Raw genomic sequence first — 26,762 nt, forward strand, 5'->3', positions numbered from 1 at the left:
CACACACACACACTTGCAGCTCTTTTCAAGCACGCTTGCAGTTCCTTCAGGAAATGCACATCTAGTTATTATTATTATTACCCACCATCAGAAGACATGGTGATATTTTGCATATGACCATCTTCATCCAAAGGAATTGTATATGAAGGAGCTGATGATCCTGACATGATCTGGGTCGACTACATCATCTTCACCCTCTGCTTTGTCTGGACTTCTGGGAACATAAATCTTCTCCTCTGAATCAAAGTATCCAACTGTGATGTCATCCAACATCAAGTGAAACTAAATTAAGGAAACGCTGTCTCTCCTTTAATGTATATTGAAAGCAATGCCAAAGAGTGAGAACCTGTGGGAGAGTGAAATACACTGCGTGGGCTAGACTGTTCAATATAGGCCAATAGCCCAACTTAAATGTTTTATTAACATGAAATGAGCACACAGTTCTGGAACAACATCATACATACTATACGCATGTTTATTTAAAGCTGCACTGTGTATCATTTTTGTTTAAAACTGAAAGCAGTATCATTACTGAGAAAGGAGAATATAAACAGGCTAAAATATGCTGAGCGTGTGCTGCTGTGAGTCGCCCTGTAAAGCCTGAAATAATAATTTAAAAGTCAGTCAGGAGTTTTCACACCATGTCTTACGTCTTTACGTATTAATGTCAGAATCAGACTCAATAAGAAGGTCCGGCTCGATGTTTCAGCCTCAAACGATCTCAAAATCAGCAGTATGACAGTAGTACATCATTCACTCACATCCTCAGAGATGCTAGACTTTAGGGTTTGGACTGAGTTCTCTTTGAATTCTTTGATTCATCCACTCAGGGAAGGGGGATGAAACACAACCCACACTATAAAATGTTCCTCTGTATATTGCATGCAATTACACATTTCCACCAGAGAGGTCTCCAAATCTCAAAAACTTGCATCTTTCATGTACGTGTTGTGAAATGTACATTGTCCAGGCTATTTGACTGTATTATGGGTTATTATGGTGTGTGCGCTATCTGTAATATAGGTATTAGGTCACAGTACTGAAGCAGAACCATTGTGTGCTTGACAAAACAAGGTATTGGTGCTTTTATTACTAGTTATTAGGGTTTATTGTTTGTGCTACAGCTCACCGGATAATTCTAAGTATATAAGTAGAGTGGATTGTTCTGTGGAATTGTGTTTTACATTTAAGTTAAAATGTAAAAGTTCCTAAAAGGTTACTGTCCACGTGCCAAAAGACAGTTTCTGCTGCAGGGGTCCATGCCACCAAGGACCTCCCTGCCATTTCCTAATGCCTATACGGCACTGCACAGGTCCCACATGCTGGACCTTGCCAGTGGTGGGCTCACGGTGTCCCCATGTTGCCTTTTAAGGCTGAGCCTGGCTGGGTTACATGGGCTGCCTGGCCACCAGGTGCTTGTCTAGGAACACTACCCCCAGGCCTGACTCCAGGGATAAGTCCTGGTAACTCTCTTGTGTCCCTTAGTCATGGAGCATTTTGGATCTTCGCTCCTGACCTGTTTGCCTTGGGAGACCCTCCCAGGAGTACATTGCTCTAGATGGCTTGGCTCTAATGATCCCAAAATAGCACCAGCCCTTTCACCATGACATTGCCCTGATCCAGGATGAGGAGCCAGTTGAGGTGGTTCAAGCATCTGGTCAGGATGCTCCCTGGTGGAAATTTACCAGATGAGGCCTACTAGGATGAGACCCCAAGGTCATGCTAGGACCCACTGGAGGAACTGTATCTCCAAGTTGGCCTGGAAGTGGGATTCTCTGCTTTCCCAACTGCTAATGTGACTATATTTTGACTAAGTGGTTTAAGATGATGATGATGATGATGATGATGACGTTGTTAGACCTGATAGAATTTATGGTGTTCCACAGGGCTCCATACTTAATCCATTTTTATTGTGAAATGTGTCAAACAATCACAATCATGATGCTAATGATGCTGTGAAGATGATACGTTTGTTTTCTATTTAAGTATGAAACACAAAGTACTTTCCAAAAGCATAAAATAAACTGTATGGATCATTTGAATAACTTATTTACAGACTGTTAAACTCTTTTTTATGTAATTATTATGTAAATCCTTTTTAATGTAATTATTTTATTTGTTATAAACAATTTGCAGTAACACCAATAAATTAAACCAATGTTTGCTATTTTTCCAGCCCTTTTCAAGAGAAAGCTGTTATTGAGGCAGTGATGCATCACCACACAGATTACAAGCAGTCTTGTTTGCAAATTTATTTTCAGATAAAGTGGCTTTTTAATACACTTTAGAAAAATTGTAGTGGTCAAATTTACAAAATATCCACAATTCTATTTTTTGTCAGAATAATTGATTGTTCATGCATAAAAAAGGCATGAATTAATTAATTTAACTCAGACTCTTTGAGCTCTTGCCTACTGGAACAGCAGTAGATATTGAAAGAACAAGCAGTGCAGACAATAAGCAGCAGATTCCATTCATTTCAGCACAAATATGTGCCACAGATTCTGTCTTGAGGCAACAATGGAGCTCCGCTGTTCGTTATTCTATTACATAGACAACTGCCGCTCTAAGGCTCCTCCCACCTTTCTTATTTTGGCAACAACAGATGAGAGAAACTCTGTTACCATTAATCCGAAGAGCTGACACAGGCTCTGTTAACAGACATACCACAATACACAGAGAGAAACATGTTCCTAGAGGAGCCTGAGAGGATTCGACTACAGACACACCAACACAACAAAACATGAAATGCAATACAGAGAAAACAGGTTGATGCATCTGACCTCCCTCTCAGGTTCTCTCTCCTGAGTCAGTCTCCCAGGACCCTACCTGCATTCACCTGCTTAAAGAAACAGGGAACAAATTCTAACTCTTTACATGAATCTTCAGACTGTTCCATCACAGTTCATGCTCACTGGGTAGTCGAATGTTCTTTATAGATGTCCCCTCGTATCCTGGACATCACCTCCTCCAGACACTCCCTCTGGTAGAAGATTCAGGGCCGACAAATCCAGCACAGCCAGATTTGCTCACAGCTTTTTCCCAGAGCTGTAGCTCATTAACCACAGTGGACACTCACACGTTAAACCTTAACTTAACCATCAAACCACAAGAATTAGGTTACAGAAAGGTCTATCACTTCAGTTTAGGGTCCCTTATGACAATGCAATGCCATTTACCTCATAGGACATCCTATGTCATCTTGCAATTGCTAGCATAAGCTGGTCATGAATGCTCAAATATTGCTTCGTAAGTATGTTATAGCAGGACTTAGCCATGCATTATTTATTCACCCTGCAGGTAGTCTTCACATAAAGTGATACCAAAAATGTTAAAGTTATGCATTATGACAATAGTGCTATTCCTAAAAGACCATGTTACTGTACCATCTACTGTATATAACACTGTATACAATCTCTCCATCTCTCCTGTATGTAATCAAACAGTAGGCGTGGTCAAGTGGTAATTATTTCTGCAGGGTGAGAAAACAAGTAGAACAAGATGACATTTTCTGCAGTTTCATTTTAAGCCTGCTTATTTCATATTTTAAGGAATTAACACTAATCCACATTTATTTCATGGATTATAAATGCAAAACATTCCAAACACTTACAGTACTATAAATCATTAATGCACAGGAATTTTTTAAAAAACAGTAGAATATAAAAAAACCTAAGTAATTTACACAGAACACAGGACTTTTTTAGACGATTGAAGTTCTCATTTCTAAGAGTCCTCAACTAGATCATCCAGTGGAACCTGTTTTTCTTCTGAGGCTGAAAATAGAATAGAAATTAATGAATTAGCCACACTATGAGTGCATATTTCATCTTAATTTGTAAGACCATGCATTCTGTTAAACAGGATTTATTCTACATTGAGCACCACACTGAGCGCACTCACCAACTCTGACATCACTTTTTCGTGATAACACACTCCTTGAATGTTCTATTGCTTTTATACAACAGTTAATAAATACAGTAAGAAATGAATAAACTGGGCCGTGAACATGGCGTTTAATGTTTTAATGTTCAGTTCCTTCACCAAATTATAGCTCCTTAACGAGCAGCTAGTTGCTACATCAGAGTAATGAGATCCACCCACTCGCTGCACAGCCGGCAGTTCGTTCTACAGCTCCTTACACTAAATTCCCAAACTGTCGTCACCACTGAGCAGCTTTTCAGTTGGCAGCTGTGACAGAAGAACAGCTAAACAACCTGGAATCAGCCAGAAATATAACCAATACCATTCGCCAAACGTGGAGTCTGATCTTCAGAGTCTGACCAAATCAGACTGAGCCATAGAACTGACCCAATATCAGGTTCAGCTCAGTTTTTTCCAGATCAGCATTAATGTTGTTTTGTTCCAGCCAGTCTGTAAAACTTCTTACAGCACACTTAGTTTGGCGATTGGTATCAGGTTCATTTCTGGCTGATTCCAGGTTGTTCAGCTGTTCTTCTGTCACAGCTGAAGACTGAAAAGCTGCTCAGTGGTGACAACAGTTTGGGAATTTAGTGACATCTCATCTTCAGAGTTGGACCAAATCAGCTGTCAGGCAAATGTGATCTTTAGTGTCCGTTTTCTGTTTGTGGCAAAGTAAGAAGTAAAAACGTTCAAATGGCTTGAGCGTCACCTACAGCTGTCAGAGTCATTGCTTAGCAAAGGCATCTCAGTGGAGTGATACAGTGTTTGTGAAAAACCTGTGATAGTACCTGTGATACCTGTGATGTCATAGTGAAATAACAGCACAGTTAGAACGCCTCTCAACCAATCAGCTTGTGTGGCCGGAGCTAATTGTTTTATATCGTCATATAAAGGATCTCAAAACGATGAAAATAATCCAAATAATCCATCCATTTTCTAAGCCGCTTCTCTGTCAGGGTCGTGGGGGGGTGCTGGAGCCTATCCTAGCCGTCTATCACCGCTCAAGTTGTCCTGAATACTGATGATGTGCACCTGTATGTTTTTATCACATGACTTAGACAGTATTTTAGCCCGGGCTGTAGTCAGCTTCTTTGTGAGGTATTGCTTTCCTAGTGAAACTACTGGGCGTTATTTCTGGTTTGATCTCCTGTGGTTCAGACTGTGGTTTTTGCCTGTACTTGTCGTTAGCGCTGCTTTTTGGACTTGCCCTTTTGTACTGTTGCCTGGTTGTTTTGACATTTGGTTTTTGACTTTTTGCCTGTGTTTTTGACTCTGCTCTGCTTTGCCCATCTTGGTTATGATCGCCTTCTGTGTTTTTGGGATTACTTTGGAACTGACCCATGCCTGTGTATTGATGACGATATCTCTGCCTGAATCCCAAAGTAAAGCTTCTTCTGTGTTTTATAACCCCGAGAGTCTGCTTACTGGTCAAACCTTACATATTTGTCCAACCTAAATAAGTTCTTCATAAGACAAAACGTAATAAAACCTGGTTCGATGATGTTTTACCACATGAAAAACCTTTTTTGTTAATCACTTTTTACAGTGTATATTATGCAGGTTTGTCCCCTCACAGGCCTTCATTCTTGCCCCAACACTTAAAAAAAAACAGGCCACTTTTTACAGTGTTTGGTGCTTAATGTGCATTCATGCCTGCCCAACTGTTATAATGCTTTTAAGTTGTGTTTTTTCTGGAGTTACTGTTGGAATTAGGCTATATATTGTTAGATTAATTCATACAATAGCTTACTGGAGAAATCTGTTTCAGCACTCTCTGAGATAGTTCTCTTTTCTGCCCAGTCTTAGTAAAGTTTTTTGTAACTGCTTGAACATGTGTCTGCAGAGATCCATTATATATAAGACTTTACACAGACTATACTTTCAAAAATATTGGGAACAAAATGAAAAATTACAAAATATGGTGAAAGTATGTCCTTAACATAAACGACACCTGTGCTCAAAACAAATTTGTTCAATAGAAAAGTGGCAGTTGGTTTTATTATAATCATCAAGTCTGGCTTTGCACTTTTTCAAGTAACATGGTTAGATGTGTTTTCTTCATATCTTCCCTACAGCCATGCAATAATGCAACTATCAAGCACTACATTATCAACTTATATTATCAAAACAAATCAAATGTTGAAACTGAGAAATTTTATTGTTTTTTTGAATAATGTATACCGATTTTCAATTTGATACCAGCAACAAGTTCCAAAAAAGTTGGGACGGGGGCGTGTTTAACGCTGTGTTTCATCACCTCTTCTTTAACGACACTCTAAGTGTTTGGGAACTGAGGAGACGCTGCTGTAGTTCTGAAAGTGAAAAGTTTTCCTGTTTTTCTTTGATACAGGATTTCAGCTGCTCTTCAGTTTCAGGGGGTCATTTGTCATATTTTTCATTTAATAACTCTTCAAATGTTCTCAGTGGTGACCGGTCTGGACTGCAGGCAGGTCAGTTTAGCACCCAGACTCTTTTAATACAGAGCAATGCTGCTGTAATACATGCAGAATGTGGTTTGACATTGTATTGCTGAAATAATGAAGGCCTTCCCCGAAAAAGACCTTGTCTGGATGCAGCATATGTTGCCAAAACCTGTATTTATCATTCAGCATTAATATATCCCGGAGGACAGTCTTCATGATTTCCAAAAAGAATTTCAAATGTTGGTTCGTCGGACCACAGGACACTTTTCCACTGCCCCTCAGTCCATTATAAATGAGCTCAGGCCCAGAGAAGGTGGCAGCGTTTCTGGATCCTGTTTATATTTGGTTTCTTCTTTGTATTTTAGAGGTTTAACTTGCATTTGTGGATGCAGTGATGAACTGTTTTCACAGACAGTGGTTTTCAGAAGTGTTTCTGAGCCCTTGCAGTGATTTCCACTACAGAATCATAGAATCATGTTTGTTTTTAATGCAGTGCCATCTGAGGGCCCAAAGATTCTCTGAATCTTTGAATGATATTATGTACCATAGACGATTAAAAGCACAAGTTCTTTGCTGTTTCACTTTGAGAAACATTCTTCTTGAATTGTTGGTCTTTCGCAGAGTGGTGAACCCCTCCTCATCTTTACTTCTCAAAGACTCCGCCTCTCTGAGATGCTGTTTTGTACCCAATCATGTTACTGACCTGCTGCCAAATCAACCACCAGGTGTTTTTTTTTAGCATTCCACAACTTTACCAGCCTTTTGTTCCTCCATCTCAACCTTTTTGGAACAAGTTGTTGGCATCAAATTCAAAATGGCCATGTATTTAAAAAAAAAAACAAATTTGATCTGTTGTCTTTGAACTATTTTCCATGAAACATAGGGTTTAAATGATTTGCATTTTGTTTTTATTTACATTCTGCACAGCGTCCCAACGTATTTGGAAATGGGGTTGTAAAGTGAATGAATGCATATACATGATTCTTTAACTTTTCATTAAAAAAAATCACTTACTGGAGGTTGATGAATAGTCCCCCAGAGAAGAAGCTGTCAAAGGAGACGATAAGAAAGCAAGTATGATCAGAGAAAACATTTGAAGAAGGTCCAGTAATTCATCTCCTACCTAATTCAGCCCTATAGTGCATAGATCTAAAAACTGCTCAACAACTTTTTTCTCATCTGCTTTCTTACCTCTTCGCTTTCTCCTGTATATCATCCAGACAACGGCCACAATCACACACGACAAGACCAGAGCAGCAACCACAGAGCTAAGAATGGGCACAATGGGCTCCCCTGGATCATAATCTGAAACATAATTTGAGAAAGTGATGAAAAGCTCAGAGTCGGCTGAGGAATTTTCTGCGTCACTCTGAGATTCAGTACCCAGATGGATGTCCAGCTTGTTGTCCAGGCTGAGGTGGGCGACTGTACAAGTGTAGCTGTACTTCTTCAGCTCCTCTTCACTGAGCTCCAGGTTCTTCCTCATCTGGTAGGTCCCATCTACATTGGGCAGCAGGTCTCCTCCAGTGGTCAGGTGATCAGGAACTGGCTGCCCGTCTCTGAAGATGGTCAGGTCGATGTGACGGGGGTAGAAACCAGTGGCCAGGCAGGTCACGCCATCCCACCCAGACACGGAGCGTCTTCTCTGGATGAGCCTCACTCTGGGCTTCACTGCAGGAGAGAAAGATGAATCCTACATTAGAGATGATGTCATGTTCAGATTTGTAGCTACATTAGATGTAAGTGTAGTCAACCAGCCAAGACATGCTTGGTGTCCAAAGTTCATTTCTTTAGTTTTGAGTTGGAGGTGATGGAGCCATGGTGCTAACTGCATGCTCAAGTCATCACACATGCCTCAGATCAAATCCATCAGTAATCTGTGACAGACTTGCTAATGTGGCTCATTTGAAAATTACAGAAATGTTATGTTACCATGGTTGTAACGTCCAGGCGGCCTGCTAGACTACCTCTGACCACTAGGAGGGACTGGAGAGCCAAGAGAAGGTAATTAGGACTGAGTGGTGACAACTGTGGATGACTTACTTAAGGGGTGCTACTATTTTTTTTTAAAGGTCTTGGTGTCGGTATCTGTGAAGCGACTGTTTTTCTAACTAGAATGACTTTTTAAAAGTAGAGATGTTTTTTATTTCTATAGCCATTTGTTTATTTAGTGTCTAATTTAGTGTCCTGTATGAACATTCTTTGGGAATGTGTGCGATTTGGCCTGTTCATAAAGCACTCAATCATTAAAAATTGCTATATAGATAAAATCAACATGAAAAACATTTCCAGACCTGTAGAGCAGTGTCTTACCTCTCCTCTTCACCTGACTCATTCTCTTTTCCAGGTAGCCTCTGAGTGTTTTAATGCACACTGGGTAGTACAGGTTTTCATGACGCCACATAGTTACCTCCAAATGTGTTTTCAGTCTTTCTTCTGTGATATTTAAAGCATTTTGATATGTAAATTTGTGCTCATGGAAACGCAGCTCATCTTTTGTGGTGCCTCCGATTGCATTCTTGAGGACGAACGGTCCAGGCTGGTCATTGTCCAACAGTACACACACCACCAGCCTCTGTTGGACTTCAATACCTAAAACAGACATAAAAAGGAGAGTTAACTGCTTTCTTGGTTAAACATTGTGTACTTTCTGAAAAATATAATCTCCAACCTCATTACTTTACTTTTAAGTTACATTCTAAAAACCACACTGGAATAATACACTGGAATCAAATCTGGAAAATACATATATGATAGACTATATCATTAACAATGTTTTTATAGTTTATTTAGGAACAAAATAATAATAATAGCAACATTAATCATGTATAAAATGAATTTCACTATACTAGTTGTTATTATTTTGTCTGAACAAGTCCATATATTTAAGTATGAGTCAATTTATTTAAGTATTTAAATATAGTACAATAAATCTTCTTAGTGGTCCAACAAAACAAAACCTACACTTCAGGCTTGTGGACAGGCAAGTACAAGAACTGAGTTAACCAAATAGCTTGAAAATGTTTTATATTCTGATGGGGGTAGGCTTCTGCTGCTGATTGGTATCTTGTTCAGTATTTGTCTAAATCAGACGTCGGCAACATGCGGCTCTTTTATTACCCCGTCATGGCTCCACAGCAGAATCAGATTAGTACGTAATAATAAAATAATCCTCCTACACTGTAAAATAAAGCTCCGCTGATCCTTCAACACAGTTCAACAGTAAATGGTCTTAAACTCTGAGTTAATGTAGAACTGCTAATTCAGCATTTAACCTTGAAGATCAGCGCAGACTGCTGGTCACCATAGCAACGCAGACATTAGTAGCTAATGACACGGCAAAGTGAGAGAGATAGAATACATACTTTACTTTTAATGTAAGTCAATGGAACCAGAATCTTTTCCAAGTCATTTTGTGTCGCTTCTTTTGGTCCATTCATCATTAAATTTATACACCATGTAAAGAACAACTGGCACTTTCAGATTATGTCAAAAACTGAAAAACAATTTAAAATACAAGGTCCAACGGCAACATACAAATTTTCAATAGTTTAGAAAACCTCATCTTATTCTATCAATTCTGAACTAAATTGCACTTGTGTGTACAACTGCTGTGACAAATAATGGTAGTTTTTTTGCAATGTTACTGTAATTGTAAATGTCTTTCCTAAATTACTCAGATTTTTCACATCAAAATTTATGCAACTGGCATTTTCAGAGTGTTCTCTTCTGGTTATTTTCTGGAAACAGGTTTGCAGAACTGAACATTTACTCACAAACTGAAACAAAGAAATCAAGTTTCCTTGTTTGTTCAGGTTGCCTGATTACATATTTACATGTTTAAATTCATTGTACCAGTGTTTTCCTGCTAAAGTGTTTCACTTACTTTCAGTGTAATTTAACTCATATTTTATAAACAGATGTCTCCGTTTAAAGTCAGCATGCATGAAGGACGTTATGGTCTTGAGATGATCTGGGTCGATCACACCATCGTCGCCCTGGTCTCGATCAACACCTCGAGGAAAAAGCGTCTCAGTCTCAGAATCAAAGTACGAAACTGTGATGTCGTCCAGCATCAGTGTGAAACTAAACTCTGGAAACGGCGTCTGTCCTTCGATGAACGTTGTGACCATGGCTAAAGAGTGAGAACCTGTAAAGAGGAGGGGGTGGAGTGTTAGTTGTGTGTCACCAGTGAACATTTATAGCACACAGTTAGTCACACCATTGTGTCCTATTACACTTATATAACAGTATAATAGTCACAACTGAAACAGATTCTCAACTTTTTAGTGTTTTAATGTAAAATATGATGATTTTCTGTGTGAACAGCTGTTCAAAGCTGTGCTTGCTGGTCTTGAACTGGCAGCATTTCTGAGTTATGCTCAACAGTCCCTACCAAAACAGTTAGTACTGTGCCATAATCATTTATATATTCATATACAGTGGCATGCAAATGTTTGGGCACCCCTCATCAAACTCTCTGTCACTGTGAATGTGAGCAGATGATGACCGGATATTCAATGGACATACGTTTAAAGATGAAACATTATTTTCAACACTTTATGCAAGATTAGTGTGTTGCTTATATTTTGTACAAATTTAAAGTTAAAAAAGAAAGGAGACTTTGCAAGTTTGGACACGCCAAGAAATCCGAGCTGTCCGATAACTTTTACCAAGACGATGGCTTGTTCAGTCATTGTTAGGAAGAGTCAGGTGATGCTAATCTCCCAATCGTCAGAACAACAAGAACTGAAAGACAGCTGCAGCAAAAAGCATTCACAAGTTGTGATACTTGCCAAAGGGGTCTTACTAAGCACTGACCGTGCGGGGGGCCCTTTCATTTTTTGTTATTTTGAAACTGTAAATGAAATAAACTAGTAATCTCGCTTATGTGCCATCTTTAACTTTATGCTTCTTGGGAATCAAGTCATCTTTTAACTCATTTATTCATTCACAGTAACAGAAATTCGGACCGAGAGGGCCTGCATTCTTGCATGTCACTGTCTGTACGCATAATTTGTTGATTTTTGATGTAAAAGTATAAATAAACCCAGTTTATTTTTAAGTTAGTCAAATATAAAGTAGCTATGCCTTAACAACAGGCGGTATTAGTTTGTTTATTTGTTTATTTTAAATGTAGCTCCTAAACAAAGCGTAGGGCATTTAAAGCGCCCTTCTTTTTTCCAATGTGTGCAACATGTAAATGTTAAGAGTTCTCTGCAGAACAGTGGAAGGTATTACATAAAGCAGTAGAGTGAATATCTGTCTTTATTCAGGACACAGAGCTAAAACTGCAGTTCAGATTGAGTTTCTAATGTAACAGAACGCTGCTGTCGGGATTCTCACACTCGATATACTTTCACTTCTGTATCACTTCTACACCGTCATAGCCAAAATAAACAAGAGGTGACTTTAGACTGCATCACTGCCACTATGAATATTTCAGTGACAACCATGAATTATTCAGTATCTGTCATGAATTATTGAGCATCTGTTCATTATTCAGCATCTATTATGAATTATTGAGCATCTGTTCATTATTCAGCATCTATTATTAATTATTGAGCATCTGTTCATTATTCAGCATCTATTATGAATTACTGAGCATCTGTTCATTATTCAGCATCTTTTATTAATTATTGAGCATCTGTTCATTATTCAGCATCTATTATGAATTATTGAGCATCTGTTCATTATTCAGCATCTATTATTAATTATTGAGCATCTGTTCATTATTCAGCTCTATTATTAATTATTGAGCATCTTTTAATTATTCAGCATCTATTATTAATTACTGAGCATCTTTTAATTATTCAGCATCTATTATTAATTGTTGAGCATCTGTTCATTATTCAGCATCTATTATTAATTATTGAGCATCCGTTAATTATTCAGCATCTATTATTAATTATTGAGCATCTGTTAATTATTCAGCATCTACCATGCAGTCGTGGGCTGGAGGTTAGGGAACTGGCCCTATGACTGGAAGGTTGCTGGTTCGATCCCCAGCGCTGACAGTCCATGACTGACCGGAAGGTTGAGCAAGTCCTTGAGTAAGACACCTAACGCCCAATTGCTCCCCAGGCGCTGTGGATAGGGCTGCCCACCGCTCCAGGCAAGTGTGCTCACTGCCCCCTAGTGTGTGTGTATTCACTAGTGTGTATGTGGTGTTTCACTTCATGGATGGGTTAAATGCAGAGGTGGAATTTCCCTGGTTGTGGGATCAAAAAAGTATCACTTAACTTCACAGCTTCTTTCTCTTCCTGTGTTTAGTAATACGTTTTTCTTTTATTGAACTCATTATTTATTAAACTCAAGGAAGAGATCAATCAACTCTGAATGTTTTGTTCATTTATTTGTTTTAAATAGTAAAAATCTTTGAGTTCTTCTCTGCAGTACAGTGGAAGGTATTACGTAAAGCAGTAGAGTGACTGCCTCTAAAGACAGATTCTGTCTTTATTCAGGACACAGATCTAGAACCCTAGTTCACAGATCGAGTTTCTAATGTAACAGAACGCTGCTGTCGGGATTCTCACACTCGATATACTTTCATTATTCATTATACTAAACAGGAGGAGACTCTATAGACTGCATCACTGCCACGATGAATACTTCAGTGACAAAACTTCCAGTGCCCACTACGAATTATTCTGAAACTACTTTGTATTATTCAGTATCTGCAATGAAATGATGAATGATTAAGTTCTATATTTATTTAGTTATGAAAGTGAAAGCTGAAATGTGGACTCACATAGAGACCACTGGAGCATAACTGGCTTATAAAAAAAGAGAAATAATAAAACAATAGAAAAGAGGTCTGTGGTTCAGTGTATTTGGAGAATATTCAAATGTATTTGTGACCCAGAGTCACAATCTGATGCTACATACTCTCAGTACCTTCACTCAGTACTGGTTAGTATTACCCTGTCCTCCGTCCACTGGTCTTGTTTTGCATTAACTATAAATCTTTCGTTCTTATCGCACTGTATTTATCACATTCCTGGCTGGAGATTCCCTTCCATGGTCCTGGAGGAAGGGTGCTTCATTTCATTGTGTCTGAACTTGAGCTTCATTTACCCGCTCACACCATCTACAGTGCAAGCAGAACATTAAGTTAAGGGATACTTTTTTAATCCCTCAACTGGAGAAATTCCACCTCCGCATTTAACCCATCCGTGAAGTGAAACACCACATACACACTAGTGAATGCACACACTAGTGGGCAGTGAGCACACTTGCCCAGAGCAGTGGGCAGCCCTATCCACCACGCCTGGGGGGATAGGGCTGTTGGGGGTTAGGTGTCTTACTCAAGGACTTGCTCAACCTTCCGGTCACAAGGCCAGTTCCCTCACCTCCAGCCCACGACTGCCCCTGAGTAATTATACTCAATTAGATGGTCCAGGATGGTCAGGACAGCACAGTTATGGGATGAACTCACAGTTTTAGCTTGTTTTGTGTTTTTTTTCAATATGTATTCTCTCCTAACCCCTGTAGTCAGCTCCCATTTTAATTCCTACACTTTATTTACTGTCGTTTAGCTCTGTACTACATTTGAACAGTCATGGGTGTTAGGTGGGGTTTTTTGTTATGGACTGAACTAACGGCTCGTGTACGGCATCAAAGACCTTCTGTGAGCAGGTGACGGCAGGTGGTCACTGGAAAGATGTGTGGCCGTTTGTGAGGCACATAAACGGTTCCTCGCTTTCCTTTAAGGACCGGTAACCCCGAGCCCTGACCTGGGCCTCCCTGCCTGCAGCACTGGACACTGAGACGGATGTAATTTAACACAGTAACTCGTGTTGGCCACCGCTTATTTACTTCTTACACAGACCCGATTTTAAAGACCTGTAAATGCTGAAACTCCCCAACATCGCTCCTCCTGTCTGAGACAGTGAGGTAGCTAGCGTTAGCGTTAGCTCGCTAACTACAACACAGGGAAGCAGCAAAAACAACAAACCGCTCAGTAAAGACTTTATATCCCTTATTTTATTATCGAGTTCGGCGCGTTTGGAGCTCGACAGCTCTTCCACAGTTCTGCCCACATCGGCCTGCCTAAAGCGGGGAGTTTAGCCCGAGATGATGAGAAACAAACCGCAGCAGCGCGGCGCGGAATCTCCCCCGGAACTCGACACCTCCCCCCGGGCGTGAAAAGGGTCTATAAACTGAACTAAGCTGCTCGAAGCTCCACCCACCTTTCATGTGTTGTCGGGAACAGACACTGCAGTGCGGAGAAACGATGCCCGTTTCCACACGATTTAGGCAGCATTCACTGCGTAATAACGACGACTCACATTAACGATTTTACACATTTGCTTAGGCGATTTCTGTCGCAAGCGCACAACCCCGTCTTTTTCAGTCGTACCCACACGCTGAATAGACCAGTTAAGCCCCTTCAGGCTCCCACTGAAAAGATCCAGCTCTTCCTGCCTACGCAGCGTTTATTAGGTTATAAACAGAGAAAAGGTGATTTAATGTCGAACTACCTGAACTAACACTGCCCGTTCTGAACGTTTCTGCTCTGAATGTTGCTGCCAAGTGAAAATAACAGGACTGGTCAGGTTCTCTGAGCTCTTACCTGCTGAAACGGCGGCAGGTAGAAGCAAAACAAGCAACAGAGCGCGGATTCCCTCCATTTCAGCACAAACAGGTGGTGCAGTTTAGATCATCTGTATATACTGCCAAACCAGACTTACGGAACTGGTTATTATGGTTCGCTGTTGCATTAACTCTGCCATCGAGCTCCTTGTTGTTCTGGTAAGTTTTACTTTCGTTTCTGCCACCGCCTGTTTTAACACAGCGCTGCCGCACAGCAAGAAGAAGCACTGCTTTACAAACCAGGACACAGTAAACCTGGACACACTAAACCAGGACATGTTAAACCAGGACAAACTAAACCAGGACACGTTAAACCTGGACATGTTAAACCAGGACACGTTAAACCTGGACACACTAAACCAGGACACGTTAAACCTGGACATGTAAAACCTGGACACGTTAAACCAGGATACGTTAAACCTGGTCACATTAAACCTGGTCACATTAAACCTGGACACGTTAAACCAGGACACGTTAAACCTGGACATGTTAAACCAGGACACGTTAAACCTGGACACACTAAACCAGGACACGTTAAACCTGGACATGTAAAACCTGGACACGTTAAACCAGGACACGTTAAACCTGGACACACTAAACCAGGACACGTTAAACCTGGACATGTAAAACCTGGACACGTTAAACCTGGTCACATTAAACCTGGACACGTTAAACCAGGATACGTTAAACCAGGACACACTAAACCAGGACATGTTAAACCTGGCCATGTTAAACCAGGATACATTAAACCAGGACACACTAAACCAGGACATGTTAAACCAGGACACGTTAAACCTGGACACACTAAACCAGGACACGTTAAACCTGGACATGTAAAACCTGGACACGTTAAACCAGGATACGTTAAACCAGGACACGTTAAACCTGGACACACTAAACCAGGACACGTTAAACCTGGACATGTAAAACCTGGACACGTTAAACCAGGATACGTTAAACCAGGACACGTTAAACCTGGACATGTTAAACCAGGACACGTTAAACCTGGGCACACACATTTCATACCCAAACGTAGTACGTTCTCTCTGCAGAGGCCCCACAAGACCGTACCTGCCTCCACCTTAGGATTCTTAAAGAATTCTTTTTGATTTTAGCACTAGACAAGCACAAACACTTTTCTGTCCAAGTAAAAATTTAAGTAAATACATTTAAGTGGTTGATTGAGCCTCAAACAAATAAGGAGGAGATGAGAAAACAAACCACACTCTGGATTTCATTTCAGCGCTATACAGAAAGATATGAAAGGAATAAAGATATATATGTAGCCTGTATTAGGGGTATTACAGTAAGGAGAAGAGACCAGTGGGTCTCAAGGCTTTCACAATAGAGGGGGGTGCTGGGCCTCGAAGACACTTGACACATGCAGGCTCTTCCCAAAAAGTCTTGTGAGGTTTGGTTCATGGCCAGGGACACATGCATGCAGGCTCTGCTTTAAAAGTCTCGTGACATTTCACTCACTGGCTGTATTTACATGCAAAGATTTTTGCCAAGCCAATTGAATACAATCGGATTACAGATTCAGACTGAAGTGTTTATGCTCACTCTATTCAACAATCTGATGAAAATCTTCATTTACATGCTCGCTACAAGTAATTCGATGCAAAATGAAGCACATGCATGGAGTAGAGCGTAGAGCAAACGGTGCCATGACAGCGAACATCACATGAGGTCCAGTCAGAATGAGATGAGCAGCAGTGAGCAGTGCTTGTGTTTTTAACTGCTTTAAAATGATGTCAGACTCAGGAAGATGTCTCCTCTGCAGACCAGTTTCTGCTCCACTGTGTTGAACGGTATAAACTTTCACTATGACTACACTTTAAAGCAGATTGTGTGGACAAAGTCATCATCTTCTCGATTCACCTCTGGTAATCCTCCAAATTGCTTACCAACCCTGTGTGGGAACTAATGGGATTGATGGACCTCCTAAAACCTCAAGGCGGTGTTGTAATTTGTTTAACTATTTTGGGGAGCATTTAAGGGAGGTGTAGGTCCAGTAGGTCGGGCCTACATATACATTTACATTTAGGTATCCACCAGCGCCCCATGAGTCACTTACAGATGGAACAAAGAATAAACAGATAGTGTGTTATAATGTTTATAACATCCTAACATAATAGAAAATGCGGTAATGAATAAAAATGTGAGTTCTTTATTGTTGGGATGCTCAGGTGCTTTGATCTGTGATCAACCAGATTCAGACGCTCGCGGATGTAAAACACAAACGAGGCTCTACTGAAGAATTCAAAGTCCAGAGCCGTCGTCACACGCCAGGCAGGGGTCAAATCCAAAAGGCATAGCAAATACAACCAGATGTGCATAACACAAAGCTTACAGTCCAACAGGGAGACGCAAAGGCGTTGTCGAAGATGCAGGAGACAGGTGATGAGGCAAACAATCCCAAAGGCAGAGCAAAAAAGCAGAGGTCACACACAAAAACAATGGATTGACCACTCAGTAGATCACAGAGTGGATACAATACCTCACAACTATCTACTGCTAAAGCCCAGGCTTATATACTAAACTAAGTCATATGACTGATGACACAGGTGACATCAGTACTCTGGAGATCTAGAGCGCTGATAGGAGCCTGAAGTCCTGTGAGTAGTCAGGTGATCTTCTGCAGGGTTCTGGGAGATTCAGTCCGTTTGAGTGTCTGCATTAGAGGGAAGCTCAGACGTCATGTGATCTTCCAGAGGAGTCTGGTAGATCGAGTCCAGATCCACGCTGGGACTTGGTGGACGCATGACATATGAACAGAAAGCTGAACCTGTGCGAGAGAAATAAAATAATTTCATTTGAACTTAATTTGTGTTGATACCTCCCTCTCAGGTTCTCTCTGCTGAGCCAGTCTCCTAGGATCCAACCTGCATTCACCTGAATCTTCAGACTGTGCCAACACAGTTCATGCTCACTGGGTAGTCGAATGTTCTTTACAGATGTCCCCTCGTATCCTGGACATCACCTCCTCCAGACACTCCCTCTGGTAGAAGATTCAGGGCTGACAAATCCAGCACAGCCAGATTTGCTCACAGCTTTTTCCCAGAGCTGTAGCTCATTAACCACAGTGGACACTCACACTTTAAACCTAAACTAAACCATCAAACCACAAGAATTAGGTTACAGAAAGGTCTATCACTTCAGTTTAGGGTCCCTTATGACAATGCAATGCCATTTACCTCATAGGACATCTTATGTCATCTCGCAATTGCTTGCATAAGCTGGTCATGAATGCTCAAACATTGCTTCGTAAGTATGTTATAACAATACTTAGCATTATATATTCACCCTGCAGGTAGCCTTCACATAAAGTGATACCAAAAATGTTAAAGTTATGTATGTAATCAAACAATAGGCATGATTAAGTGGTAATTATTTCTGCAGAGTGAGAAAACAAGTAGAACAAGATGACATTTTCTGCAGTTTCATTTTAAGCATGCATAATTCATATTTTAAGAAATTAACACTAATTCACGTTATATGAAATTTCATGGATTATAAATGCAAAGCATTCCAAGCACTTCCAGTTCTCTAAATAATCAATGTACAGCAAATTTTAAAAACTAAGACACAATATAAAAAGAAATATATAATTCACACAGAACACAGGATCTTTTTTAGATGATTGAAGTTCTCATTTCTAAGAGCCCTCGACCAGATCATCCAGGGAAACGTTGCTTTCTTCTGTGGCTGGAAATAGAATAGAAATGAATGAATTAGTCAAATATCTGCCACACTATGAGTGTATATTGTGTCTTAATGTGTAAGAGAAGCATTCTGTTAAACAGGAATTTATACTATATTGAGCACCACACTGAGCGCACTCACACACTCGGACATCACTAGCTCAGTCACGTCAGCACGTACTGCACCACTATATCATCACATAATGGATCTCAAAACATTAAAACAGACATACATCTAAAAATCCTTTGGTTGTTTATGTGTTCAACCTAAATAAGTTTTTCATGAGAAATAAAAATAATAAAACCTGGTATATTTTACTCAAATATATCCTCTGAATGAAACATTTGTTTGAAATGAATAAAACCAGTTAAATTGCGTTTTACCACATGAAGAGCCTGTTTTTTAGGTTGAGTGTATGAACCACTTTTATGCAGGTTTTCCCCCTACAGGCCTTCATTCTTGCCCAAGCACTTTAAAACAATTTTTAAAAAAGCCACTTTTCACAGTTTATGTGCAACATGGAAAGAGATAAAGAGGCAGGATGAAAAGCGCAAGTCCTTGTTTTCATTGAAAGCCATGACGAAAGAATCCAAAGTAGCAAAACAATAAGAACACTCACTGACAAAATACTACAACAGAAAAGAAACGAGACTAAAGAACATGAAGAGCACTAGAAAACAAATGGGAGACAATGAAAATAGAGCCTGAGAACCCAAAACACGCAGCAAACACAAAGCACACAGCCAGGAGTGTTAATGCACACGACACAGAAAAGAAACACCTGGGACTAACGAGAAGGCGGGGCCACAGATAACAGACAGGTGAGACAGATGACAAGACAGCAGGAAGGAGGTGAAGACAAAGACCAGAGCAGCAACATAAGCACATGGGACAAGACCCACAAGGGAAGATAAACAAAGGTAGACAGACAGAAATGAGGAAAGGCAAAGCAGGGCAAGACAGGATGTTACAGTCTGATGTGAATTGTCTGCCAAAATGTGCTTAATGTGGATACATTGATGACCAACTGTCATATTGCTTTTAATGTCAATCAATTAAATCAAGTACTGTCAAGATATATTTGGTGCAATATGAACAGTTCTGTATACACCAGGTAGGTATGTGGTATATGTTACACAATGGTGCGATATGCAATAGACAGTATACAGTAAACTACTGTATATACACTGATGCAGTATGAAGAATACTGTATACACTGGTACAGTATGCAGTATATAATATATACTGGTACGGTACACTATGTGTAATTAATACTGGTGCAATATGCAGAATACTGTATACACTGGTACAGTATGCAGTATATAATATAAACTGGTACGGTACACTATGTGTAATTAATACTGGTGCAATATGCATAATACTGTATATACTGGTAAAGTATGCAGTATAATATATAATATATTGGTACAGTATATACTGTATACTGGTACTGTATGCAGTATATAATATATACACTGGTGCAGTATGCAAAACTACTATATATACTGGTCCAGTTTGCAAAACTGCTGTATATTCTGGTACAGAAAGTGTTATATGCAGCCATGTACACTGGTATAGTATGCTGTGTACAGTGCTGGTGCAGCATACAGCATACTGTATATACCTGGACAAAATGCAGTATATAATATACCCTGGTATAGTATGTAAAAATGCTATATATACACACTGGTACAGCATGCCATGTATAATGTATACTGGTACAGTATGTGGAGTATAATTAATACTGGTGCAGTATGCAGAATACTGTATATACTGGTGCAGTATATAGTTTTGTAAATATAGTATTTTGCATACTGTACCAACATATACTGTATTCTGTACACAGTACCAGTGTGTCCTGGATCTATAAAGTGGTTGCATTAACCAGATTGCACAGAGGTGCTTTTTATGGAAGCTTTCTTATCATATAAATAAAATAAATGAATGCATATACATGAAGCTTTAATTTTTCACTAAAAAATCACTTACTGGAGGTTGATGAATAGTCCCCCAGAGAAGAAGCTGTCAAAGGAGACAATAATAAAACAAGTATGATCAGAGAAAACATTTAAAGATGGTCCAGTAATTCATCTCCTACCTAATTCGGTGCTAAAACTGCTGGACCAATTTCTTCCCATCTGCTTTCTTACCTCTTCGCTTTCTCCTGCGTATCATCATCACCCAGACAACGGCCACCATCACACTCACCAAGACCAGAGCAGCCACCACAGAGCTAAGAATGGGCACGATGGGCTCCCCTGGATCAAAATCTGAAACATAATTTGAGAAAGTGATGAAAAGCTCAGAGTCAGCTGAGGAGTTTTCTGCATCACTGTGAGATTCAGTACCCATATGGACGTCCAGCTTGTTATCCAGGCTGAGGTGGGCGACTGTACAAGTGAAGCTGAGCTTCTTCAGCTCCTCTTCACTGAGCTCCAGGCTTTTCCTCATCTGGTAGGTCCCATCTCCATTGGGCAGCAGGTCTCCTCCAGTGGTCAGGTGGTCAGGAACTGGCTGCCCGTCTCTGAAGATGGTCAGGTTGATGTGACGGGGGTAGAAACCAGTGGCCAGGCAGGTCACGCCATCCCACCCAGACACAAAGCGTCTTCTCTGGATGAGCCTCACTCTGGGCTTCACTGCAGGAGAGAAAGATGAATCCTACATTAGAGATGATGTCGTTCAGATTTGTAGCTACATTAGATGTAAGTGTAGTCAACCAGCCAAGACATGCTTGGTGTCCAAAGTTCATTTCTTTAGTTTTGAGTTGGAGCTGATGGAGCCATGGTGCTAACTGCATGCTCAAGTCATCACACATGCCTCAGATCAAATCCATCAGTGATCTGTGACAGACTTGCTAATGTGGCTCATTTGAAAATTACAGAAATGTTATGTTACCATGGTTGTAACGTCCAGGCGGCCTGGTAGACTACCTCTGACCACTAGGCCAAGAGATGGTAATTAGGACTGAGTGGTGACAGCTGTGGATGCCTTAAGGGGTACAGCTCATTTTTTAAAAAAGGTCTTGGTGTCGGTATCTGTGAAGCGACTGTTTTTCTAACTAGAATGACTTATTTTTTTATTTTTTATTTTGTATTTCTATAGCTATTTGTTTATTTAATGTTTAATGAGTCCTGTATGATAATTCTTTTGGAATATGTGTGATTTGGCCTGTACGTATAGCACTGTAACACAAAAAATTGCTATATAGATAAAATCATCATGAAAAACATTTCCAGACCTGTAGAGCAGTGTCTTACCTCTCCTCTTCACCTGACTCATTCTCTTTTCCAGGTAGCCTCTGAGTGTTTTAATGCACACTGGGTAGTACAGGTTTTCATGACGCCACATAGTTAGCTCCAAATGTGCTTTCAGTCTTTCTTCTGTGATATTTAAGGCATTTTGATATGTAAATTTGTGTTCATGGAAACGCAGCTCATCTCTCGTGGTGCCTCTGATTGCATTCTTGAGGATGAACGGTCCAGGCTGGTCACTGTCCAACAGTTCACACACCACCAGCCTCTGTTGGACTTGAATACCTAAAACAGACATAAAAGGGAGAGGTAACTGAATATTCGCTTCTTTATTACAGCAATATGGAAAGCCATGAAAAGAATAACCATTATTCATTATTCAGTTCGCAATTTTTTAACAACTATGTAAGTGATTGGGAACTGAGGAGACCAACTGCTGCTGGCCTTCACAGATGTGCAGCTCACCTATGACGTGTGCACTAATGCCCCCCTATGCCATCATGAATCCTGGCTTTTGAACTATGCACTGATAACAAACTGAGTGGTCTTTAGCCTGGAGCACACAGTGTCCATGATTTCCAAAAAGATTTGTTGGACCACAGGACACTTTTCCACTTCCACTCAGTCCATTTTAAATGAGCTCAGGCCCAGAGAAGGTGGCAGCGTTTCTGGATCCTGTTTATATTTGGCTTCTTCTTTGTGTTTTAGAGTTTTAACTTGCATTTGTGGATGCAGTGATGAACTGTTTTCACAGACAGTGGGTTTCAGAAGTGTTTGAGCCCATGCAGTGATTTCCACTACAGAATCATGTCTGTTTATAATGCAGTGCTGCTTGAGGGCTCAAAGATCAGCCAGCAAATACTGGCTTTTGGCCTTGACTTTACCAGACTCTTGTCATCACTGTCCCAACTTTTTTGGAACATGTTACTGGCATCAAATTCAAAATGGGCAAATTTTATTTAAAATATTTTTCAAAAAACAATCAAATTTGTCAGTTTCTGTGAAGCATTTCTGAAGAAAAATAGGGTTTAAATGGTTTGCACATCATTGCATTTTGTTTTATTTGTATTTATTTACATTTTGCAGTGTCTCAACTTTTTTGGAAATGGGGTTGTATTTAACTGTAATGCATTACATTACTTTGTTGCAGAAAAAAGTAATATTACTGTAATGCATTACCCCAACACTGATTGTAGTATGAGAAGAGATTTTATAACTGAAGGAGGAGGGGAGAGGACTCTGAGAACTTTAGTAGGAGCTCTGTACAGTATGAGCAATTTGAAGGCTACTATACATTATTCAGTAACTACTATGAAAGAGAGGAATTGCAGTCTGAACCCACACACAGATTCTTTAAACAGTAAACAGACTCTGTATTCGATTCAGACAAAATCAGTAAGAGCAGTGTGTAGTTTAAAATCAGTAAGCTGCAGAGTTATATGTGGGTCCTACTGAGTTTGTACATGGATGTTGGTGCAAATAATAATTAGCAATTTAACTAGGCATATACAAATTCTCAATAAGTTTGATAAACCTTATATAATATCCTTATTCTATTCATTCTGAATTAAACTGCACTTATGTATATGCCTGCTATGTAAAATAATGGTACAGCATATTTTTTGCAAATGTTACTGTGACTGTAATTTACTTTCCTTTAATTTACTTTTTTATTTAATCACAATTTATGCAATTGTCAGAATGTTCATAGTGTGCCCTTCTGGTTATTTTCTGGTAACAGGTTTGTAGAACAGAACAATTTACTCAAATCAAATAATAACCAAATCAAATAAATTTAATAAACTGTTTGTTCAGTTTGCCTGATTACATGTTTACACTTTAAATTCATTGTACCACTGTTTTCCTGCTAAAGTGTTTCACTTACTTTCAGTGTAATTTAACTCATATTTTATAAACAGATGTCTCCGTTTAAAGTCAGCATGCATGAAGGACGTTATGGTCTTGAGATGATCTGGGTCGATCACACCATCGTCGCCCTGGTCTCGATCAACACCTCGAGGAAAAAGCGTCTCAGTCTCAGAATCAAAGTACGAAACTGTGATATCGTCCAGCATCAGTGTGAAACTAAACTCTGGAAACGGCGTCTGTCCTTCGATGAACGTTGTGACCATGGCTAAAGAGTGAGAACCTGTAAAGAGGAGGGGGTGGAGTGTGAGCTGTGTGTCACCAGTGAACATTTATAGCACACAGTTAGACACACCATTGTGTACTATTACACTTATGCATGGCACTGTATGTACACATAATTTGTAGATTAAGTCAAAATAAGTAATCCCTGTTTTGCCTTATTTTTAAGTTAGTCAAATATAAAGTAGCTATGCCTTAACATACAGCTGGTATGTTTGTATATTTATTTATTTATTTGTTTATTTTTAATGTAGCTCCTTGACTCTGGAATAATGTTCCAAGGAATATTAGGAATGCAATCTGGGAAATTTAATACATTATTTGTGACTTGTGATAAAACTTACTTTGGTACTTGTTGGGGAGCCCAGTTGCAGGGATACTGACTGTATATTAGATACACTATATTTCCAAAAGTCTTCACTCACCCATCCAAATCATTGAATTTAGGTGTTCCAATCACTTCCATGGCCACAGGTGTATAAAACCAAGCCCCTAGGCCTGCAGACTGCTTCTACAGACATTAGTGAAAGAATGGATCGCTCTCAGGAACTCAGTGAATTCCAGCGTGGTACAGTGATCGGACGCCACCTGTGCAACAAGTCCAGTCGTGAAATATCCTCACTACCAATTATTCCACAGTCAACTGTCAGTGGTATTACAATAAAGTGGAAGCGATTGGGAACGACAGCAACTCAGCCACAAAGTGGTCGGCCACGTAAAATGACAGAGCGGGGTCAGCGGATGCTGAGGCGCATAGTGCACAGAAGATGCCAACTTTCTGCAGAGTCAATCACTACAGACCTCCAAACTTCATGTGGCCTTCAGATCAGCTCAAGAACAGCGTATAGAGCTGCATGGAATGGGTTTCCATGGCCGAGCAGCTGCATCCAAGCTTCACATCACCAAGCGCAATGCAAAGTGTGGAATGCGGTAGTCCGCCACTGGACTCTAGCGCAGTGGAGACACGTTCTCTGGAGTGACCAATCACGCTTCTCCATCTGGAAAGCTGATTGTCAAGTCTGTGTTTGGCCGTTGCCAGGAGAACAGTACTTGTCTGACTGCATTGTGTCAAGTGTAAAGTTTGGTGGAGGGGGGATTATGGTGTGGGGTTGTTTTTCAGGAGTTGGGCTCGGACCCTTAGTTCCAGAGAAAGGAACTCTTAATGCTTCAGCACTAAGAGATTTTGGACAATTTCATGCTCCCAACTTTGTGGGAACAGTTTGGGGATGGCCCCTTCCTGTTCCAACATGACTGCGCACCAGTGCACAAAGCAGGTCTATTAAGACATGGATGAGCGAGTTTGGTGTGGAAGAACTTGACTGGCCTGCACAGAGTCCTGACCTCAACCCGATAGAACATCTTTGGCATGAATTAGAGCGGAGACTGTGAGCCAGACCTTCTCGTCCAATATCAGTGTCTGACCTGACAAATGCGCTTCTGGAAGAACGGTCAAAAATTCCGATAAACACACCCCTAACCCTGTGGAAAGCCTTCCCAGAAGAGCTGAAGCTGTTATAGCTGCATCATATTAAACCCTATGGATAAAAAATGGGATGTCACTCAATTTCATGTGTGTGTGAAGCCAGACGGCCGAATACTTTAGGAAATATAGTGTAGTTTCAAATTATATAGCGCTAGACAACTTTTAAAGAAGGAAAATTCAGGTTAATGCTGCCTGGAGAAAAAAATTCTTCTCAGCAAAAATATGCTTTTTACACAGCTAAATAAAATGTAAATACTATTTGTTGCATAATAATAATAATTTCTTGTGAAAAGATCCATCATCTACAGCACTAATTAATCTAAAGAGAACAGGTGATTTAATATCTAACTACCTGAACTAATGTTGCTCATTCTGATAGCTGAATGTTGCTGCAAAGTCTCAGTGTAAGTAAAATAACAGGACTGTTCAGGTTCTCTGAGCTCTTACCTGCTGAAACGGCGGCAGGTACGAACAAAACAAGCAACAGAGCGCGGATTCCTTCCATTTCAGCACAAACAAGTGTCGCAGTTTCCAAAGTGCACTGTTTAACCAAACCTGTAAACTGGTCATACTGTTTCCCTGTGACATAGACTCTGCCCTCTTGACCCCACACACCTTTTTATCCTGACAATATAGATAAGATAAGCCTTGTTTTTATTTCTGCTACCTGCTGTATTAACACAGCAAGAGAAAATCTCACACTACACCATTTGCTTCACCATTTAAGTTTGCTATAGCAAACTTGCACTCTGGACTTCATATTGCTGCTAACTGCCTTCTCTCCTACTCTCCCTCTCTTGTGTACTTTCTATTTATTTATCTATTTTAATAACAGCTCTTGGGTGTAAACTGGACCATGAGATCTTAATTTCGTTCCACCTCATGTACCATGTGATGCGAATGACAATAAAATCTCCTTGAATCCTTGAATCCTTACAAGTAGAAAATAGATTAAATAACCAGGCCTGGATCATCGGCCCCTGGGCACAAATGTTTGGTGGGCTTTACCTGGCTAGCCTTTCTGGATGGTCATTGATTTTTTTTTTAATGACATCACAGAAGACTACATGAGGCCTATGCAGCTCCACAATGACAGAATACTAACTCTCAGTAGGAGTAACGCCAACCAATCAGCTCTCAGTAGCAGTAATGCTAACCAATCAGCACCCAGTAGCAGTAACACTAACAAATCAGCTCTCAGTAGCAGTAACACTGACCAATCAGCTCTCAGTA

The 26,762-nt window shown here is 40.1% G+C and overlaps 2 protein-coding genes across 3 annotated transcripts; both read right to left on the reverse strand.

The window, feature by feature from the left end:
• Window positions 1-2,237: 2,237 nt before the first annotated feature.
• LOC108444498 (major histocompatibility complex class I-related gene protein-like) lies at window positions 2,238-15,153 on the reverse strand. Its single transcript, XM_017725703.2, has 7 exons — window positions 14,923-15,153; window positions 10,234-10,497; window positions 8,661-8,939; window positions 7,731-8,018; window positions 7,539-7,652; window positions 7,362-7,394; window positions 2,238-3,776 (listed from the first exon to the last, which is right to left on the reverse strand). Exons 1-7 carry the CDS (start codon window positions 14,978-14,980, stop codon window positions 3,727-3,729), a joined length of 1,086 nt encoding a protein of 361 aa, XP_017581192.2. The 5' UTR covers window positions 14,981-15,153; the 3' UTR covers window positions 2,238-3,726.
• A 1,056-nt stretch (window positions 15,154-16,209) lies between these two features.
• LOC108444500 (major histocompatibility complex class I-related gene protein-like) lies at window positions 16,210-26,089 on the reverse strand. Of its 2 annotated transcripts, XR_005130550.1 has the most exons (8): window positions 25,977-26,089; window positions 23,784-24,047; window positions 21,905-22,183; window positions 20,996-21,283; window positions 20,798-20,917; window positions 20,637-20,669; window positions 17,838-18,650; window positions 16,210-17,730 (listed from the first exon to the last, which is right to left on the reverse strand). XR_005130550.1 is itself a non-coding variant. In XM_017725705.2 (7 exons), the coding sequence occupies exons 1-7, from the start codon at window positions 26,032-26,034 to the stop codon at window positions 18,601-18,603; spliced, it is 1,092 nt and encodes a 363-aa protein (XP_017581194.2). In that variant the 5' UTR covers window positions 26,035-26,089; the 3' UTR covers window positions 16,211-18,600. The 2 variants fall into 2 exon arrangements, 1 of the variants encoding a protein (XP_017581194.2); XM_017725705.2 differs by having other exon boundaries at window positions 16,211-18,650.
• Between the last annotated feature and the right edge of the window lie 673 nt (window positions 26,090-26,762).

The sequence above is a fragment of the Pygocentrus nattereri genome, chromosome 8 (assembly GCF_015220715.1).
Source record: "Pygocentrus nattereri isolate fPygNat1 chromosome 8, fPygNat1.pri, whole genome shotgun sequence".
NCBI classification, from domain to species: domain Eukaryota; kingdom Metazoa; phylum Chordata; class Actinopteri; order Characiformes; family Serrasalmidae; genus Pygocentrus; species Pygocentrus nattereri.

Coding starts and splice junctions, on each gene's coding strand:
- LOC108444498 (XM_017725703.2), bottom strand. CDS start 14,980: ATGGAGGGAATCCGCGCTCTGTTGCTTGTTTTGCTTCTACCTGCCGCC. Junction 10,498..14,922: donor ACCTGCCGCCGTTTCAGCAG/GTAAGAGCTCAG, acceptor TCCTCTTTACAG/GTTCTCACTCTTTAGCCATG. Junction 8,940..10,233: donor TGAGTTAAATTACACTGAAA/GTAAGTGAAACA, acceptor TGTCTGTTTTAG/GTATTGAAGTCCAACAGAGG.
- LOC108444500 (XM_017725705.2), bottom strand. CDS start 26,034: ATGGAAGGAATCCGCGCTCTGTTGCTTGTTTTGTTCGTACCTGCCGCC. Junction 24,048..25,976: donor ACCTGCCGCCGTTTCAGCAG/GTAAGAGCTCAG, acceptor TCCTCTTTACAG/GTTCTCACTCTTTAGCCATG. Junction 18,651..20,636: donor GGACTATTCATCAACCTCCA/GTAAGTGATTTT, acceptor TTCTATTTCCAG/CCACAGAAGAAAGCAACGTT.